This window comes from Epinephelus moara, chromosome 10, assembly GCF_006386435.1.
Source record: "Epinephelus moara isolate mb chromosome 10, YSFRI_EMoa_1.0, whole genome shotgun sequence".
In the NCBI taxonomy this organism is placed as follows: domain Eukaryota; kingdom Metazoa; phylum Chordata; class Actinopteri; order Perciformes; family Serranidae; genus Epinephelus; species Epinephelus moara.
In genome coordinates, this window is record NC_065515.1 from 13,871,672 (window position 1) to 13,893,565 (window position 21,894).

At 43.2% G+C, this 21,894-nt stretch overlaps 1 protein-coding gene across 2 annotated transcripts in view; it reads right to left on the reverse strand.

The window, feature by feature from the left end:
* The window catches only part of ssbp4 (single stranded DNA binding protein 4), a 121,356-nt gene that overhangs the window by 67,122 nt on the left and 32,340 nt on the right, over positions 1–21,894 (reverse strand). For both annotated transcript variants that reach the window (XM_050054531.1, XM_050054532.1), the window contains exon 4: positions 19,786–19,870. In XM_050054531.1, the coding sequence (XP_049910488.1) occupies positions 19,786–19,870 (85 nt within the window). The remainder of the gene's footprint in view (positions 1–19,785; positions 19,871–21,894) is intronic.

The following is a 21,894-nucleotide window of genomic DNA, read 5'->3' on the forward strand; positions in this document are numbered from 1 at the left end:
GATGATATTGCAAATTGCAAATGTTTTGGCCTAAATAATTGTGATGTTTTATGCCCCAAGACGAACTCTTAGATCTTCATCTGCTGAAATCTGATGAGTCTGCTTCCTGTTTTTTTGGCCTTTAACGGTTGATGTTTTTTCTTCCATTTTTACTGTTATTGTTTATTTTCATCCCATTTTGTCTTCTTAAACACTTTGGGCTGCATCTTTGGATGAAACGTCCTCTATAAATTATGTTATTATTATACTTATGAAATGTTCATATTGTCCTAATGCTGAGCTGCAACTATTATTTAACTAATCGGATGGTCGTTCAAACAACTGATTGTTTCAGTCATTTATAAAGTAAAAAAAATGCAAAGCTTTTTTTTCTGGTCACAAACAGTACGTTACATTACACGGACATTTGTCACCATTTCTTAAAAGTTCAGTTTCATCCACATCTTTCTAAATGCATCTAAACCTTGTTGGTTCCTGCTGCAGAGGATGCAGACCAAAGACGTTCACTGTAAACGTGGTCATTTTGCTCCTTCACAGCTCAGAAAAAGCTTCTGGTGAGAGAAGTATAGAGAAAAATTGGGGGAATATACACATGTGCCACTGATGAAGCACCAAAGTCTCTCAAAATGATAAAAAAAAAGAGCAATAAATGGTTAAAACGCAGTGTGTGACCAACAAATAGTGTTTTCATAATCAGTACTTTTGTATTTTTTTCACATGGTCTGATATTCAAGCTAAACTAAACTAATCCACTCCCAGATTTCCTCAGCAAGTAATGAGTCCTATTTCTCAATGATTAAAAAAAAAAGTTGTAACCTAACTTGAAACTCAAAGCAAGCCAGAAATTCCCAAACACACTCACACACACACATGTGCATGTTCATACACACGTGGACGCACACAGCCATGCCCGCATCCTACAAGAGGTGATTGATGATTTCAGGAAGGGGCTCTTGGGCAGAGGAAGTCCAGTCTGGGTCAGACTTCATCCACACATCCAGGCATGAGCACCACCTGCATGCACTCACAAATCAAACACACTCGTAATCACCCCCCCTCCCAAACGCACACACTCACACACACACACACAGGAACACACTCCTATACTCATTTCGACATGTGATACTGCTCCTCTCGTGCTGTTTACTATATAATGCCTTTCCTCTGCAGCAGTTTGAGTGAGAGAGGCGGGGTGGGGGGGCGCAAAGTCAAGGTGTGCGGAGCGAGTCGGGCACGCCGGCACAATGTGCACTCTACAGTTTTAGGGCTCCATGTGCCATTGTGGGCCAGCATGGGGCTGTTTTTGACAGCAGCCATTACAACAAATAATTGAACTGCAAATGAAGACAAATGATATGATTGCAGTGCGCGTCCCAGCAGTCAATCCGCTATCTAGGTGGTTCCCATTCAAAGCCATTGATCAGCTTTACAACCTAAGTAGCTGGCCAGGAAACTAAATGGTGGCGATCAATGCTATTTAACAGATTATTGACTGCTGACTGGTTGCCTGAGATCAAAATAGAGACAGGGGGATGAAGAAATAAGCAAATAGAGGAGTGGAATGAAAACACATGAAATTGGAATCGGTTCCTTTGCTTCAGTGATGATAAATGGGAAAGAAAAACACTGAGACAGCAGAGAGCCCGGAGAAGGAGAGAGGTTGCAGTTTTCCGTGTGCGCGGCTGAATGTGCATGATCATGTGCATTTAATGAAGAAAGCAAGCAAGAAAGACTGGGAGAAAAACAAAGGCAAAGGAAGCAAGAAAGCTCAGTTTGCATACAGTCCGTGTTATCTAAAGACTCCCTCGCTTGTTTCAAGCTTCACATGTGGCCAGATGTGGTCTGTGTGCCTCTGCGTTCATGCTTCTCGCACTCCCCATGAAGCCCGTGCACCTGAAAACTCCACACATTAGTCGTGCTTTGGGGGGGGATCAGCTCAACGAGGAAGAACCTCAGCAGAATCAGCCGGTACTTTCTGCTCCTCTTTGTTCAGCCAATCCTTGATGGAGCTTTCAAGTGGCGCACAAGCTGGCACATCACAACAGCCGCTTGCACCGCAATTACATCCTTTTGACTGCGCGCTCCTTCGCGTGTGTTTCTACTGTTTGTATTTACAATGCACGAAACAGACTCGGGCCGACCGTCAGCTCGTCAGGCCTTTGGTCGCCGAGAAAGCTTTGATTCTGTTTGACTGATCACCTGAGCGTTGTGATCATTAGTTAATGACGAGTAACGGGAGCAAAGCGGATTCTTCTAAAGATCGACTTCAGACCAAGCGGAGACAGATGTGGAGTGACATTTATGTGTGTGTGTGTGTGTGTGTGTGTGTGTGTGTGTGAAAAGATGGGGTTGGGGGTATTTAACAACCTCCAACAGTCTCAAATCACTGTAGTGTTTAATACACACAGTAGTGTGTTACCATGGTGACTGGGCCCTGCTATGGGGCCCGACTCATGAGGCTGCACGTTTGTGTGTCTGTGTGTTGTCTTCATATCTGTGTGTGTGTGTGTGTGTGTGTGTTGGGCGCACTATAAAACCAGCACTTGAAAATACACCAGTTGCATGTTTTTTTGGATTAATTTGTGATTGTTGTCCAACTCTTTATCTCCGTCTACATTTCCTGAATTTTACTTTAAAACAAAATTCTGTTTGTGCTTTGAAACGGCAGAAAGTGGCCACGCTTCAGTGAATCACTGTGTGCATGTGTGAGTGTGAACACGGACTTAAATATGGCTATAGTAGATGTGTGCCTGTGAGAATGTGTGTGTGTGTGTGTGTGTGTGTGTGTGTGTGTGTGTGTGAGACTGTGCATGTGTGTCTCTCTGCCTGCGTGTGTGTGTGTGTGTGTGTGTGTGTGTGTGTCTGTGTGTGTGTACACACTCCCCTTGCCTTTTCTCAGTTCAGCAGAACCTCATTAATTCAGCAGGAATGGAAATCATTTCTGCACGGAGTGCACAGGAGACAGAAAGAGATGGAGAGGAAGACGCGTGGAAGGGTGGGGGTGGTGGTGGTGGTGGTGGGGGCACAATGAATACTCAAATTTCTTCATTTTTCTTTACTGAAAATCATTCTATTAAAAAAATAATAATTTAATGTTCTGGGTAAATAGCACAGGTATTAGTCACAAAGGGAATTCTACACATATTTTAATACAATCTAATCATAATTACGCTACATTGTGATTTAGTCATTTGGTTGACAGCTCTTGAGAAATAACACATACGTCTAATCTCGGCCTTGATTTATCTCGATTGAAATCTGGTAAGGTTTATACAGTATGTCCTTAAACACAAACAGACCGGACAAACAACTAAATATAGCAAACGTCCAGATGGATACATTAATAAAAAGGTAATCTTCCTTATGTAGCAGCAGATCAGAGCAGAGCCTCCATCCCTCCCTCTCTCCCCTCCTCCTGCCATCTCTCCATCCTGCAGACCGCCACCAGACAATATGGAGCAGACAGTAATCTGGCCATGCACTGAAGAGATTACAGCATCCAGCAGAACAGTTCAGCACAGAAGAGAGCAGCTCAGTTCAGAACAACACAGCTTTCCTCACACAGAGGGAGAAAAGTCAACACAAAGCAGGAATCTATAGTCCTCCCAACCATCTAACTGTTCAGAAGGAACCTCTCTCCCTCTCTTTTCTTTCACACTCGCAGAGTGTCGGCTGGTCGCACACACTCCTTCAGTGAAAGCTGACCTTTTCAGAGTGCAACAGAGTGCAGTGCAGTGTTGTGGATCTCTCTATTCCAAATGTCACTTTTTACAGCAAAGATCTGATGTGATAAAAACAGATCAGACGACGCAGGCGGGACACATGAGAGGAATAACACATGTACAGAGTGTGTAACTTCTGGTCCTTGGAGTTTTTACCTTTTTATTCATGGATATACACGTGCGTACATACATAAACACACACTGAAGCTTAAACAAGGCCAAACATTCAGTCAATAACGAAGCAGATGTGGCGCCCTATTTATCCACTGAACTTAATCATGAGAGATATAAATAACTGATCTGAAGGCTTACGTGCAGACAGCCGAGCCGAGGTTGGAAGTTCACACGTTGCAGTTGTTGCTAAGTACATGATGTGGATTTTTGGATTTTCTGTCCCTCTCAGAAGAATTAACCCTTCATGGCGGCAGGGGCGGCCTCTGACCTCAAGGCTGGCTAATAGCTGCAGTGTGGCTCACTCAGGGGGAGAGCATCAGTCAGATATGAACACACACACATACACTGATATATAAAAACTTCTTAATAGCTCTGCTGGGGCTGCCCCCTGATCGTTGATCAAACATTAGTCGACAAGAAAGGTCATTAGTCGGCAAGATTTCTTTGGTTGCTTAGTCGCACAAAAACAAACAAACGAACAAACAAACAAACGTGAAACTGTTAGGAGCTGCATCTCGTCAAAATAAGTCAAAACCTATATGACTGGACCATGTGGGGGTTTAATTTGAAAGGACAGACACAGGAAGTGGCCACGCTCAGCAGTCTGACAGGAGTCACATCACAAATCAATCACAGACAACAGATATCTTTCCCTTCTTCTGTAAATATTCAGTCTGATGAACACGGAAGAGTTGATCATGTTAGTGCAGGGCTACCCAGAGCTTTACATCTGTCCCACGGACGATAGGCCTACACACTTATAAACAGCGCCTGGAAGAAGATCAGCTCTGCACTCAGGATTTCAGGTAACTAGGCTTTGATACAGTGCTTGTTAAGGTTGCTTAGCAACCTCAGACGCAACCTGCTGCAGCACTATTGAAAGCTGGCACAAAAAAGGCACAAGAGTAGCACCAAGCGCCCAACCTTGTGTCTTCCAGGTAACTAAAGACGTGGTGGCATCTAATTTCCAGGGCTGGTACCTGCGGTTATTCCACAGGCTAGTTAATAACATGTCGGGCAGGAAATCCAAAGTGTGGGATCATTTTGAGAAGGTGAAGGACGAACCCAAGGTGAGATGTAAACTCATCTTCATTGGTCGACTACAAACATGACGTATCATCTGAAACATGGAAGTAGCTACATGCCCATTAGCCCACAGCGTCATTAACAGGCGGCTCGCTCAGTGTGTGACGTGCACTTGTAGATAAAATATAGGCCTATATTAATGAAGGTTCATTAGTACGGTTTTGTATTTCTCTGTAATGTAGCACAGTGTTAACAATGTTACTGATACTATTCTTTCTCACACCTTCAACTCAAACCATTGTGTTGCCCCGCCCAAAATATATAATAGTAACTAAATTATTATCGTAAACATGCGGGCGACTAGTCGACTAATGGCCCTAAATGACGACTATTGGTCGACAAGGAAAATTCTTAGTCAGGGGCAGCCCGAAGTTCTGCCGTTCTGCACAAAAGAAACTCTAAGTAAGAAGCACGAGCATCAGAAGTCTTCACAGTGACACATTTTCATGACAAACTTCCTGTTAATATATTACTCCTTCCAAAGAACTCCAAGGTTGTCATTTGCCAGCAGTGTTAAAAAGGCTTCAGAAGGTTACTACAAATGACAGACCTCAACAGACGCACGACTCCTAATTAAGCCTAAAGAAAAATCTAACTTTCAACATGTGCTCAATGAGGTGAGCACAAACCTAAAGATCTACCAACAATTAGAGGCGGTCTAAAGGTAATATTATGTTAATTGGTGAAGCAGTTTGAGCGAGCTTTCCTCTTGAGTGAGAAAGAGTAAAAAAGTTAAAAGGGATGTAGTGTGAGGGTGGATAACGGCAGAACCAAGGGAACGAGGTGAAGAATGCTGGTGTGCAACCAAACTCAAGGTGAGAGCCTTGAGAAGGATTCTGTAAAATGGAAAGCAGGAGGGGAGGACGCTCTCCTGGAAGATCGGAAAATAAACACGATGTTGACTTGAATCATTCAGACGAGGAGGGAGAGAAAGACGTGACATGAAAGTGGGCGGTTTATCAGGGTCCATTTACATGTTCTTCTCCTTCTGATAGTCAAGAAGACAACACCATGATGATGGTCAGATAGGAATGGCAACTGATAAGATTTTATTGATACCAATGCCATTAGCGATTCTGCTTATCAGTCCAATTCTTAATCAATTCCCTTATTGATTCCTAACCAATTTTTTGTGTGGAAAAAAGAAGGCCTACGCAGGTTTTCAGCATCAATACGACTGCTTTATTATCTCTGAATCTAAACACAGTAAGTCCGAGCTAGCAGTTCACCTTCATGTGTTCATCAGTGAGTGATCATCTCAGCCAGAACATGCAGGAGCACTGATGGTATGGTGTAGTGGAGTGAATATGGAGAGCATTAGGATAGTAGAAAATTAATAGGAATAAGGATCCAGGGCCCAAAATAAAATTTGCAAATGTGCACATACCATATTCTCCTGTTTTGTTGATATTTATTATTCTTGTTTTTTAGCTAAGTTGTTTATTTATGTTGTCATGCTGTTGTTAAATTGAGGGTACCGGGTCTGCTGTCTGTCATCATCTTAAATGGATAAATGAATAAAATGACAGAATATTTGCTGAGCGTGGCACAATGTCATTACAACATAGGATATTTACCCTCAGTAACAGACATGCTGCTCAGTCGGGAAGCAGTAGCACTTGTGTGTAGAGTGTCAGATACATGGCATTCCTGGAATTTAAACCCATGTCGTACAGAAAGATGTTTCAGCATATTTCTGGTGTTTCCTGCCGAACTTGAAATGATCATTTTACCATACATAACAAGCACCACTGTTGTTATCTTTCGTGATGAAATGAAGTCCCACTTTGGACCGTTTCTGCCTCTCCACCGTGACTTCTTCTTGTTGCAATTGTCCAGCTTTTAATCTGGAGTAATATTACAGCCTTAATTTTAGTTTTTATATCATTGGTTTTTATCTTATCCCTGGTGTTTATTTCATCTTATTTTATTTTATTTCATTTTATCTCATTTCGTTTTTATCTTATTATTTTATCTTATCTTATTTGATCTTACTTTATTTTATAGACTTTATTTTTGTAGACTTTTATTTATTGATTTTTTAAATATTTTTTTCAAGTCTGCAAAACTGCATTCATAGTTGTTTATGTTATTTTTTATTTTTTTGTATTTGTTTTAATTTTGCTATATGAAGCAATGTGGGCTACATGTTTGTATGAAAGGTGCGTTACAAATAAAGTCGAGCTGAGTTTGATGTCATTGTTTTGCACAACTGAAAACATGCCGGCATCAATAAAAGGAACTGATAAACTTAGACGCATACGATTCAGATGGACCAGATAATTTGGAACCAGTTCGCAATTTCCATCCCTACAGACAGATGTAGGGGGTGTAGAGAAGAAAGGCGGTAAATACGTTTAGCAGGAAAGTATGAGTGTGCCTGACAATGATCAGAAGACACTTCACCAACAGGTTTTTAAGGGTAACTGTTGCTGAGGTTTGCAAAGGAACCGTTTTATCATTTTCGTGCATTTTGATCTGATGTATGACACACTGCCAATCAATTCACATAAGGCAGGAACTCTGCCACATAGAAGTATATTGACACATCTCTGCAGAGAACTCCACAGATGTGAAGCATGTACTGTAAGAGCATGTTTTTGTGATTTTAGGTGTTAAAGAGCAAAAGAAAAGCTGCAAAGGTGCACAGGTAGATGTGTGTCACAGTAGGTACAGTTTTACAGTAGCGCTAACTAGAGGAGTAAAGGTGTGATGACTGAAGGAAGGAAGAGACGAGGAGATGATAAAGGTATTGTAACTGACAAAGACACCAAAGAAAATGAGGGTGCAGCTGTTGAAGTTAAAGGTACACTGAGAGAGGGGTGAACTGATGAAGTTGTAGTATTAAAAAGGGGGGAGGTTCTGAGGGTGCAATGGCTGAGAGAGAGGAGAGCTGAAGGAGCCAGGTGTGGCAGCAGCCACAGAGGTAATCAGTGGGCCAATGGGGAGTCATTCCACTCAGAGTGAACGGGCTGCCGAAGTACCTGGAATAAAAATAATCATTACACTGCATTAAAGTCACTGTCTGTAAATATACCCTGGGCAGCAGTAAAGCACGCTCACCGTGGCCCCCGCCATCTTGCACACCTTAACGCGCACGCATGTGAATATGTAAAAACACACACGCATGCAAATAAAACAAAATGCAAATATTTGCGAGGACGTGAGTGCGTCTCTCTCTCTGCACAAGCGGTGAGAAAATCAGCAAGTCCCCTGCTGATTCTGTGCATTTATCCCGTCATTACAAAGACAGGCTTTTAACAGAAACAAACTGTTCTCCAAATATAACTCAACCAGCTCAAAGCACATTCATTATCCTCCCCCCCATAACTTATAAGTGTTATTTTAGCAACAGAAACCCCGACAGAGGCTTGAACTGGATCTCTCTCACACATTTATTCTGCCTCTCAGTATTGCTGCCTTTGGAAAATGGGGATTAAGTCTGCATTTAGGAGAATTTGAATTGCAAATAAGGCTTTGTAATTGTTTTAGTCTTTAATCCTAGCAGGGAGGGCCTCAGTGTAATGCAAAGTTGAGACAGGCGAACATCTCAGGCATTCATCTGAGGAAGGACTGTGTTTGTTTCGCCACTCGGTTCAATGAGACTTAATAAGCAGGGTGTCCGATCAGCCCCACACACACACACGTAGACAAGTACATATGCATGCACGCACAAACACAAGCAAACACACTTCTGAACACGCGCTTCAACCCATGGGCTCATTGATAGAGCGGCCAGTTTATTTTGGTTGTGAGTTTGGGTGCCCAGCTGGTACTTGAGACTGGTGGACTGGCAGAGCTGTGCAGCAGACAGCAGACACACACACACTGAGACACACACACACACGCTGTGCCAGGGACACACTGTGCCAGGCTGCGACGTTTGCCAGCTACAAGCCTGCCCACTGCCACAAAGAGAGGCAGAGGCAAAGGAGAAAGGGCAGTACAGAGTGTGCATGAGTGTGTGTGAGAAGGAGGGAGACTGTAAAGAGCGGACAAAGACGTGAGGAAGAAAAGAAAGAGGAGTGACAGACTTTAAAAAAAAGGATTGTTATAGTGTTTAAAAGGATGAAACTGAGAATCCAGAGTGTCGAGCAGAAAAGCAGCTCCAACTTGAGGGAGGAAGTGAAACTGAATTCACTTATTAATCAAACATGTATGAACTTCTCAAAGCAATTCAAATCTACTGCATTTGCATAATAAGTCGTTCAAAAACCTGATGGGACAAGTGGTACTGTGACATGTGAAAACAAGCATGCAACATGTAGTGTAATCAAACAGACGGGAGGGAGGGGAAGTGAAAGCTGCAAACTAACTTAATGTTTGCTTCAACTCATGACATATGACATGCATGTTTGGTCACTGAAAAAACAAATCAACAAACCCCCATTAGTCGACCACAACGTTCTAAAGCACCAACACCATCAGTGCTCTGTGGTGGCAGCAACAGCAACACAAGGCAACACCTTGAATTTTCACCACAAAACACTTTGAGAAGAAGCTCAAAATCTACAAAGACTCCAGCACGAACTGTCCTGCAGCACCACATGTCAAGGTCACTTTCCAAAATCCTTTTTTAGATCACTCACTTTTACAGTTTCAGGTTGATTTTCTTTCTAAAAGTTCTCTGAACATTGTTGTCTGACCGCTCTGGCAACAAAGTTTACATGAGAGAAGGTCTGAGTTGAAGAAAATGTTGATATTCATACTTGGTTTAATGTTTCTATACTTGACACTGTTCTTAAAGGAGAAGTTCACCCACAAAATGACCATTTGTATATCAATTACGCACCCCGTGTTGTGTTGAATTTATGAGGACAGCTGTGTTTTTCTTGCCTGCCTCAACGGTAAACAGGGAAATCCAAAAATGGCAAACATTCTAGATGAATTGAAGTAAAGGGGAGTCGCATTTAACGGCAGAGCTACATCATAACACCTGTTTACAAAATCTTTCTGTAACCGCTATCCTGTTAGGGGTCGCGGGGGGCTGGAGCCTTTCCCAGCTGACATTAGGCGAGAGGTGGGGTACACCCTGGACAGGTCGCTAGACTTTCACAGGGCTGACACATAGAGACAGACAACCAAGTCACCAACCAACCTAACCTGCATGTCTTTGGACTGTGAGAGGAGGCTCTAGAACCCGGAGAAAACCCACGCTGACACAGGGAGAACTTGCAAACTCCGCACAGAAGGGCTCCCCCACCCTGGGTTCGAACAGGTACCCGCTTTCTATGAGGCAGTGCAGTATAATCAACTCGTCGTGACTCGTATACAACTCAGAATAATCAAAGTCTCATTGATCCAGACGTATTCACTCAAACCTTACTTTTTGAGAAACTTTTGCGCACAAGTAATGTGCATGAGTAAGTGCTTGTTTTTGAACTCTGCTCGTTCATTCATTCATTCATTGAGCAGAGTTCAAACGCGCGCATGTGCCCAGGACACTACTTGTTCGTGCGCTAGACTGTTTAGTACTGAGGATACGACTGGACAACTAAGACTTGGGTCACACTGCAGGAGTTGTCAATGTCTTGATATAGTTTTTCTGTTGTTAAACATGCCCCCTTTACTTCAATTCAAGAATGTTTTCTGTTTTGGATTCTTCATTCTCTGGTGGCATGAGAGAAAAACAAAATTTTCCGCACAAATTAAACGTAACGTGGTGAGCAGTTGATATACTGTACAAATGGTTGTTTAGTGGGTCAAGTATTCATTTGAAACAGATTATGCAGTAAAACTTCTATCATGTCACAAAAGGCTTTTATAATTTGAGAAGGCCTTTTAAATTTAACAGGTTATATCTAATATTTGTGGACTGCTGTGCACACACACATGTACATATTTAAAGCACTGCATGTATACTGTATGCAGTGCTTTTTTCTGTCAAAGAATCATGAGCGAAAGTCTTGATCTCAAACATCTTGACTCCTGTTAAATCCATAATCTCGCAGCCTTAAAAGTGTCCTCACACACTCTCACAGAACGTCCCAGTTCCTCATTTCCTCCACTCGCACAGTTTGCCAAACACCAAATTCCTCAGCGGACAGTTAACGTGCGCTCCCGGACTTGTACAACAGCAAGCAATCAAGCTTGACTTGAAAATCAAACTTTTCTCATATTATGTCCACCACAGCAGCAGCTCCAGTGTGAGCTGATTTAATTTAGGGACCTGGCGTAAAGAGAAGGAAATGGCTTCTCAACTCTCCCGAGTTAACCAACAGGAGTGTGTGTTTAAAGATAGGTTTCACTCCCTGGGACCCGGCTGACAATCCTCGTAACCATCGTCAGTGTTTTAGACCTAATGAGGAACGGCAGTAATGGAGTGCTGCTCCAAGCTTCACTCTGGGAAGAGAGAACAGGGAGCTACGCAGCTGGAAAAGTCGGCTGGAGACGAGCGTTGCGTGTCACTTTGAAGACAAACCTGCTTTGAAATTACTTTGTAAAACAGTAAAATGCTCACAAAAAGTTGTCGCACGTTGTTCTGCCCTCTTCTCGCACATTTAGGACGCAAAGTTATGAAAACACAAAGTCAGTGCAGGTTGCCAAAGGAAAGTTCAAGCTAAGCAGAAGCATCATAATTGCAGTAATTTATGTCATTTTGTGCAGGACAGGGTCTCCTCACACAATGGATAAATGGATACTGTAAGTGGAAGTGGTTTGGGAGTCACTAGTGTCGGTGAACTTCAAAGATGGCGAGAACAAGAGCGTGTGTGTGTAAATGCCTGAGCAGGAGATGCAGGCTTGGCAGGAGAAAACATCACAGACAAGACACCACAGACAGAAGCACCTCCGGCACAGAAGGCTGCCCTCGAACTTCCAACCCCCTGACAAATTGCTCACTTCAATTCTCCACAGTAAACTGGTTACAGTCAAGGCAAACAAGTGATGAATGTTGCTTTTTTTAATTATTGAACCATAATCTATTTCCTGAAAATGACTAAACTGAAACAGAATTGGCAGCATTCACCCTAGTTTCACTGGGAGAGATAAACAAATGCCCTGAGGAGTTTCTACTATTTCCCAGAATGTAGTATTCATTTAAAGCATGCGTTTAAATTTTATGGATGATGATGTTGCAACTAAGAGGGCATTCATGGGTAACTGGGTTAGGGAAATTAAATGGGACTGGGTTGGAAATCTGCATGCAGGGAGGGAAAGTAAACGCTGCAGGGTTTGGCTTCTACAATAACTTTGCTCAGGCGGATTCGTGGCGTTTACGCTGCTCTGGCTAGCAATATGCACGGCATAGCTTGTACCAAAACTCAGATAAACTATAAAAAATGCAGACTTCAAAAAGAGTCCCCGGTGTTTTCAGACACCTCTTTCTTCCCGCACGCTGATACATCTCCCTCCCTTCCTCTCCAACTCCCTCTTGCTCCCCGTCTCTCCTCCTCTCCTCCCCTCTGTTGCTTGTCTTTCTGTCCCCCGGTTTGTTGTCTCCATCTGTCTGTCTTCATGTCTGTCTCTGTCAAACACAGATCCAGGAGCTCATGCTTGCGGAGTCAAGATCAAATGCTAAACCACAGCACATTTTAAGCTTGCCCAGAATGAACCTGCGAGGAAGGGAATCATAAACAATATTTGATCTGCTGCTTCTGTCACTTCCAGACCTCCAGCCGAACACACACACAGCTTGAGGGCAGCACTTTCAGGCTTTGTTGCTTCCCTCAGATAGGGAAAGGTATACACAGACAGAGGAGCCAACTGGCCTTTTTCATTTAGACGGTAACAACGGTAAACAACGGCACACAAAGACAGCGTCCTCTCGCTCAACGCCCGTCTGCCTGCAGCCTGCACTCCACGCACTGTTTGATATTAAAAGACGACACAGGCGCAAACGGAGGAGGTGAGGGGGGGGTCTGGAAGATGGAAAGACAGATAGAGACGGACAGAAATGGAGACACAATGTTGTGGCATGCCGTTTGTGTGTAGGCTATATTTATAACAGCCAGGAGAATCTGTATAAAGAAGACATCGCCGTGCCAACGCCGACTCCATTCCTCTGCTCTCTTTCTCTTCTCCATCCCTCCATCCATACCTACTCTGCCTATATTATGGATGTTATTATTATTCCTGCATGTCGTCATGTCGCCCCCGCTTCTCTCCTTCCCCCGAGCAAGAAAGCGGGCACTACTGGCACCCAGCCAGATTACCCAATCAATCTCCTCTGAGAGAGGGGGAGGGCGGCGGGAGGAGAGGTGGAGGGAGGGAGGCAAAAGGAGAGAGGGGGAGGATAAGAAAGACAGCATGGAACAGAGAGGAAAGGAAAGAAAGAGCGACAGGGGGGTCGAGGATGGTGAAGGGGGGGGGGGGGGGGGGGGNGAAAGACAGCATGGAACAGAGAGGAAAGGAAAGAAAGAGCGACAGAGGGGTCGAGGGTGGTGAAGGGGGGGGGGGGGGGGGGGGTGTTGGCGGTGAAAAAGACCTGAGAGGAATTGAAGCAGGAAAAACGGTGCAGGATGAGTAAATTCTGTCTTTTGGTAAAAAAAAGAAAAGGACAGAGACAAAGACAGCTATGAAAGGCTTCAGCAGACGTGTGGCGTCAAAATTAAGCGAGCGAGCACCTGGTACGGCAACACGGGGAGTTGTGGAGATGGAAAACACACACGAAATCACACACAGAGTCCAGACAAAGGCTTGGCCATCAACGGTTGTTTACAGAGTGCAGCTCCTCCCCTTGTGCCACCTGTTACTGTGGTCCAGCCTAACAAATGTTTAACCCTCTCAAAGAATCCCCAGGCAACAGCCAACAGTGCGCCTCCATCTATCTACTGTCTGCACACTGCATGCTGGGAACAGATCAGATTAAGGGCTTCGACTAACAACTATTTTCATTTATCTTTTTGTTTAGATTAATTGATTTAGAGCTTAAACAATCAGCTGTTTAATAGATAAGTCGACTGACAGAAAATATTGATAATTTATCCTTTTAATTTTTCAGGCAAACGTGACAAAAATTTGCTTGTTAAAGCTTCTCAAATGTGGAGATTTACTCCTTCTGGTGTCCTGTATGGCAGTAAACTGAATATCTTTGACCTGTTGGTCTGACCAAACAAGACATTTGTAGACGTCACCTCAGTGCCTGGGAAAATCACAATGGGCATGTTACACTCTGACATTTTGCAGACAAAAGTAGGGCTGACAAAGAATTACGTCAGTCAAATCAGATCTGCTTGTTCAATACGGATATTCAACTATTCATTCCTTTTGTTACCGATAGAGTTTCAATAGTGTTCGGCAGGATGTTCAGGGTGACAGCGACATTCACGTAATATAGCAAACAAGCCAAGTTCGCCCTCCGAGCTAATGCATGCTAACTATGCTAACAACAGATCAAAAATGTGCAACAACATTTTTCCTGACAGATATCAAACAAAAGCCAGAGACTGTTATTAAGTTGCTGTGAGGTGTAAATTCACCACTGTTATCTCAGAGCCTGGCCGGGTAAAGCCGCTCTTTCTCCAGGCAGCTGCCTCCATCTCACTCAGACTCACCCTGGGTCTGGGTCCACAGGTGCTTGTACTAGAGGGAGCAGTGTGAAAAAAAGGAGCTACATCTAGGGACTGATATGTCCCAAGATAAAGCGGCGCACTCATTGACAAAAAACGACTGATCAACTTGAGGAATCTCAGTCAAATGAGGGGTCTCTGACTGATAATTTGAATCTTTGAATTTCAGAGGGCAGCCCCAGACAAAACGATTAATCAATGATGAAAATAACTGCCAGTTGTAGTCACAAATTGAGCAATCATTCAGTCTACAAATATCACAAAACTGCACAAAATTCCCAACACATATTTGCAGAGTCCGACATGACAAGCTCAGATTGCTCATTTTGTCCAAAAATGAGTCCAAAATCCAGATAATTTTAATTTATAATGATTTAAAAGAGAAACAAATTACAAATCCTCACATTTGAGAAGCTGGAACAACTGAATATTTGTTATTTTTGCCAGAATTAAATGACTAAACGATCACTATAATCTGATTTGAATTTGAAATGATCCTTTCTATTAGAACTTTGTTTTATTCTCATCTGTACTACAACCAACAGAATAGAATTAAACTAATGAATGAGTGGAAGACCCCTCTCTCCTTAAAGTACCCTGGCTTTTCATGAATCAAAGTCCTGGATCATGAGGCCCTTCATGATATTAAAGACCAATCATGGACACAGAAACAGAAAATTACTTAGAAAATGAAAAGAAGCAGGGTTACATAGCAGTATCAGTTTTACATGATGTCAGATTTCACCTTATCAGTGACCCTGTCTGTTGCCCCCTGGCTTCTTTCTTTCTTCATATCAAAAACAATGAAAATAATATTTAAAAAAACTAATAAATTATTATTATTACTTTGAAACTAATCATTTCAGATCAAATTCACACATGTATTTACACCAGCTCTCCCTAACGCAATCTATTTTTGTTGCTTAGACGAAGATGTTTTCGATGCCCTTGTTTGACTCTTCCATCTCAACCATCATGACAGTTCTCGTCAACAAGCTGAGAGCTGAGTGGAGTCAGTGAAGCACTGCGACGTGAATGACGCACTTGTGGCACTAAATCTGTGACACTCCGCAGGCGGTGAACCCGGATTGGCATGAATCGCAGATGTTTGGGGTTGCGACCTCTGGCTGGGGCAAAGCAAAATGTCTGCAACAACAAGGCCGAGTGTATCGCTTCCTGAAAGACTGTTTGTCTGTGATCGCATGTGTGTGTGTGTCAGAGTCGGAGAAAACAGAGACTCATTCTTCTGGCTGCTTTAATGTGAGCAAGAATGTGTGTGTGTGTGAACAAGCGTGCCTCCTCGCTCGTCAATATGTATGCTTTCTTCATCACAAAGCTCTCGTCCTTTAATCATTCATATTGAGTTACTAAAGACGTGCCATGTTCTTATAATCAAACACGTTTCCTTAACAAAGTGCTCTTTTGAGGAACATCCAAATTCCAGCAGAAAAGAGGACTATAGCTGTGCGGATCTCTTTTAGGAAATAAACATGATTAAACGGCAACGTGAAGAGGAAGGACAGAAACACAACTCCAACAATTAAGACGACAAGAGAGACCACTTAAATTACTTTACAGAGGTACAAGACTTCAGGCTGTTCCAGCTCTTTATGATACAGTATCGTCTCACTTACTTTGAGTGTGTGCATTCTTTTGCATGTGAGTGTGATACGCACACAAGCGTGGCCGCATGTGCAAGTGTTTACGCGCGAGTTCGAGTGGCTATGATAGCAGATTCGCCATCCAGGGGTGAAGCCAACAAGCGATCCAGCCAGTCAGAGGCCTCCAGTTCTGGGAGTGTGGCCAGGGTTCCAATCCCACCACATTCCCCTGGATTAGCTGTCAACCAGTCCCCAGATCTGAGGATTAGCACATTATATTCCATTATCTTTCCCAAACTGGAGAGTCCACAAAGTCTACATCATCGCTCACAGCGGGGGCCAGTAGGACATGGCTGAGTAAGAGGTGCCTTCAAACTGGGCCAAATTGAGCCAAACTGAGCTGAGCCAAACCAAATCTGTAACTAAGACTGTACACTGGCTCAATGTTGCCTAGCAACCACATTAGTTCCAGGAAACAAATAAGCAAACTGTATTTCTAAATATCAGTTTTATAGCACGGCGCTGATATTCTCTCATTGTTATCCACAACAAACTGACAACGTATCCTGCGGAGAGGACTATAAATTATAAAAAAAATAAAAAATAAAACATAAATAAAAACAAACCAATAATGCTTTATCTCGCATACATTCCTCCTTCACTACTCCTGCTGAACAACACACAGAGCGGAGCGTGTGCGACTCCTGGGAGCCGTGTTGTTTTTCACTCTGTGATCCGGGGGGACTAGGGGGAATGAGGGAGCCGTTATCAGCAAGGGGCCGTGATAGAGACTTGATCAGGCCGTCGGTCTGCGGGGACCAAGGAGCCAGAGTTAATCAGAGACAGACAGACCCCTCATCACCCTGGGGATTCACACGCTTCGACCCTGACACTCTCTTTCCCTCTCTCTGTCACGCAAACACACAAAGACGCACACACACACACTCGGTAACAGTCACAAAAGCGCGTGTGCTCGCACACACCTACATTTTACTGCTGTCAGAGCCTCTGCCACACCCTCGGAGCACACTCTTTACCGTTGACTGTCACTTTGGGGTAAATCTTAAAAAGTTCCAGCATTTACAATAAACACAATCAAAGGGGGAGAAAGTACAATTATCGTATTCATTATGAAATAGCATCACTACAAAGCAGCAGCCCCCTGGGTTAGTCATTGCCAACTCATGCTGCGCACTAAAACATATTTTAGTGCGCTGTTTGGCTGTAATACAAGAGTTTGTGAACAGGAAGTGGGTGCCATAATTTTCCTGTATTGTGAAAACAAAGGCTGAAAAACTGAGATCAAACAGTAAAATTTTGTTACTGCTTTGACTTCAAAATGTTTTCAGAAACATATTTTAGCTTATTGTTTAACTGTAATTTGAGATATCTTGTTGCCAGCCAGCCGCCATACTGTTTCCGGTGGAAAAATGCACAAACTTGCATTGTGTCTCCCACCAGTAAGAGCGTTTAGTGGTCCAGTGCGCCGCAGTGCATTCTGGTAGTAGATGAGATATATAATCCCTCCAGTGTGTCCTGGGCCTGACCCGAAGCGTCCTACCAGTGGGAAGTGCCTGAAACACCTCTAACAGGGGGCGCCCAGGAGGCATCCTGATCAGATGCCCGAACCACCTCAAATGACCCCTTTTGATGCGAAGGAGCAGCGGCTCTACTCCGAGCTCCCTCCGGATGTCACGAGCTCCATCCCTATCTCTAAGGCTGGGCCCAGCCTTTGAGAAAACGGAGGAAACATTTCGGCCACTTATACTGTATCCGCGATCTCATTATTTCGGTCACTACTCAAAGCTCATGACCATAGGTGAGGGTTGGGACGTAGATGGACCAGTAAATCGAAAGCTTCACCTTACAGCTCAGCTCCCCCTTCACCACGACGGTCCAGTGCAGCACCTGCATCACTGCAGACACCAAACCCAGCCGCCAACTCATTCTTAAATCCATAATGTTTCACCAACAGATCAGCCCCCTCACACAGACAGCTCACACACTCTGACCTCCTGAACTTGAGGCGTGTCAAAGTTCAAACATTGCCTGAATCCCTACTACACAGTTTTTCTGTTAAAAACGAGCTCATAGCATCCTCCTTTATTCCAACACATCAATTCCAACACCACAGTCACATTCTGTTTATTCCCTCTGTGGTCACATATACAGCAGCATTAGTGATACCAGCTCCCAGCTTACTGATTCATGAATCCAGAGACTAAAACACTTTTAAAATGTCTCTTTTTATGGTGGCAGAATTTGAAGCTTGATGTTCAGCCATATATTGACCCAGCCTGTCAAACCGGAGCCGTTAAAGAGCTGACACGCAGGTATCCAGCTGGCCTACCTCCGGAGAAAGGTGTAGGAAATTATATTGCATTTAGATTAATTAGACACAGTTGTCAGATTTAATTAACTACTAGGTTTAATTAACCATGTAATTAATCTTATGGTGGTCCAACACATGCACACACACACACACAGGAGCGGGGAGTCGTGCCCGCGCACACATGCGTAGTACATGCACAACAAATGTAATCTGTTCGGCTGACAAGTGCTCACACTTTTTCTGTCAAACCTCATAAGAGAGTTCAACTGAATGGGTGACTGGCTGTGGGCTAAAACAGCCCGAATGAAATGTGTGCGGTGAGAATAGCACCTCTAATCCATTACAGGTTTCGCTGCTGCCCAGGTGGAACGATAATCTAGTAGTTGAGGCAGTCTGTCCAGTCAACATCCGAACACCCATGTAATCCTTATTCAAATACGTCTCAGGCAATAAAATGCAAATATTCAATATAGAGCTGGCAAAAAAAAGACATTCATGGAAGAGTATAGAAATCCATTTTAAAACCCCAAATGGTCATTTGCAATAATGAGAGCTGCACCAACAAAGCCTGTCAATTGTAGCTGATCCGCTCACACATCAACGAGCTCTTGTGTGTGTGCATGTGTTCGATAGGTTACTGATCGACTGCTCCAGCTCTTCAGAAGATGAGAGGGTCAAGAGGGCCGTGGACCCTGACCTTTCATTGCGCGTCCTGCCCCTGCAGCCACAGCTAGCAAAGCCTGTCCAGCTCTAAATGTGTCCTACGTGTATACGTATTGTTTGTGTGTGTCTGTGTTAATGTGCTTGTGTGATCAGCCAGCTGCTTTATGTGCTTTGACCTTTGCTGAAGCCTTGAGTGGACCAATAAATAGCCAGGCAGTGCCGCGACCTTTTACCTCAGGCCGACAGTTTTGCCGAGACCTGAGGGGTCAGGGGTCAGCGTTTGAGGAAGTGCGGCCAGCAGCTGAGCTGCAGCACTTGAAAACCAATATCTGACCAAGGCTGATCAGGTGAAATGTGGCAGAGTGGCATGAAGACTCTCGATTAGACTTTAAAAATTCAAAGATGGAAGTCTAAGGGCTTTCCTATAAAATATAGAAGTGGTGTTCATGGGTGCTGCATTTTTTAAAAGCATGCTACATCAGACGTCTGGCTCAGAGTCTGTCCCATCCAGAACAGAGGCTGCAGCAGGCAGAGCAGACATGTCAAAACAAGAACCTGCAGCATTATCACAGAAAGAATAGTCCCTTCTCTGTGATGCACCCTCTGCATGTGACTGTATGTGCTCACAAGCGAGCGGTAGATGCGTGCATATTTGTGCGCCCTCATACACAACTGAAGGGTTGGTTAAGTTCACTCACATAGTCATGGAAAGCCTTGGCCTCGCTGGAATGTTCACATGTCTCCCTCCGGTCCGGGGCAGCGCAGTACAGATCCCAGAATACACTGTGCACACAGGACAAGAGAGCGACAGCAGTTAGACACTTCACAGTGTGATCCAAACACATATTACGTTCCTGGTTTATGTGTTTCTGAGGTGGATATGGCTGCAGTGAAGACACATTTGTGCACAATGTTCTGAGTGAAAGTGGTTGAATGAACTGATGGAGGTTCAACAAATCTGCTTTATGAAGTGGAGCTGGGAATGTTTTAATACAAGCTGAATAAGACACAGGCACAACACTGAATTATACACTTTTGTGAGTAATATAAACACATTTTTCAGTAACTTTAACAAGACAAACGTCTCAGAAACATCAGTGTTTAAAAGGATGACTTTGTACTCTGCATTCACAAGAGCCCCTTTTTGGGGTGCTAACAAAGGTAAAGTGAATCACTGCACAGTGGGAGACTCGTGTCAATACTATTTGTTAGGTTTTTATTCATTTAATCACAAGTTCAACTGTGCCAGCGGCGTTACATGGTGCCGTGACATGAGCTGCCACACAAGAACTTAGCAGAAATAAAATCGTATGGAAGACAGTCTGTCGGGAGCAGAGCATTTTGATTTACCGATTTCATAAATGTCTTGAACGTTGGAGCGATGTGCGGGAATCTGCTTCTTTACCAATTATAACACTACTTAACTGACAAAGTCACAATATAAATCAGGAAGTGTCTGATCAAAGAACTCATAAAAAACAAGGCAACGCATTTTAATGTTAACTTTCAATACTTGACAATAAAACTACACAACTCTTATTTCTCGATTGTTTGGTGAAAAATGTCGATTACAATTTTATAAAATGCAAGTTTACATATCTAATCTTTCAATCAACTGTCACAAACCACACTATATTAGTATAATGTCATAGAGAAAGAAGAAAACCAGCATATATTCATGTTTGAGAAGCTGGAACCACTGAGTTTTTTAGCATTTTTGCTTCAAGGGACGGTTCACCCCAAAATCAAAAATGCATATTTTTCCTCTGACATGTAGTGCTAGTTATTAATCTAGATTGTTTTGGTGTGAGTTGCCAAGTGTTGGATATATAATGAAGATATGTGCCTTCTCTTGAATATTATGTAACTAGATGGCACTCGGCTTGTGGTGCTCAAAGTGCCAAAAAAATACATTTGAAAAACTTAACAGTAATGTCTCTTTCCAGAAATCACGACCCGTGTTGTAGCCATAATATAGTTTTGTTTGTTTATTCTATTCTTATCTAAACAAGGTAGAATAAATATATACATGCACTTATTAAACTGAACACAGGGTGGAGCATTCATGGTGAAGGGCATTTAGGTAAGCTCCAGAACTCACGTCCGAAAAGTTCTCCCTGTTTGCCCCTCAGATGCCTTAAATGTAACATTTTTTATTGACAGACTCTACAGCCAGGTTATTTAGGATAATCCACTATCACCCTAGCAGTTTCATGTAGGAACTATATTCATTCTACCGAACTACACACCTAAACTATATCACCGTGCAGAAGGAAGAGTGCATCTACTCATGGACGAGAGGCTCATGCTCTTGACAGCACAAGGTGTAAACATTAATGGTGTCCACTTCGGCTAAGCTGTAATGCTAGCTAGTTTATTGGTGCTAGGTGAGCTAGCAGCAGATGCATGATGATACTGTTGGCAGGTTAAGTCCAAAGAAAATAGTTCCTACATGAAACTGCTTACAGCAAGGTCTGTGGATTATCCTGAGTACCCATGATTTTTGGAAAGAAACATTGCTGCTGAGTTTATAAAATGTTTTTTTGGTTCTTTGAGCACCACAAGCCGAGTGCCACCTAGTTCCATTATATTCAGGAGAAGGCAGACATCTCTACAGCCGATATCTCAAACACTCAGTAACCCACACCAAAACAATGTAGAGTAATACGTAGCACAACAAGTAAGAGGAACACTATGCATTTTTTATTTTAGCATGAACTGTCCCTTTAAAAAATTACTTTGAGTTGCTGTCTGTCATCTTATTGATCAATCTTTCAGCTTTCCTTGACAGTCTTCAGTACTCAGCA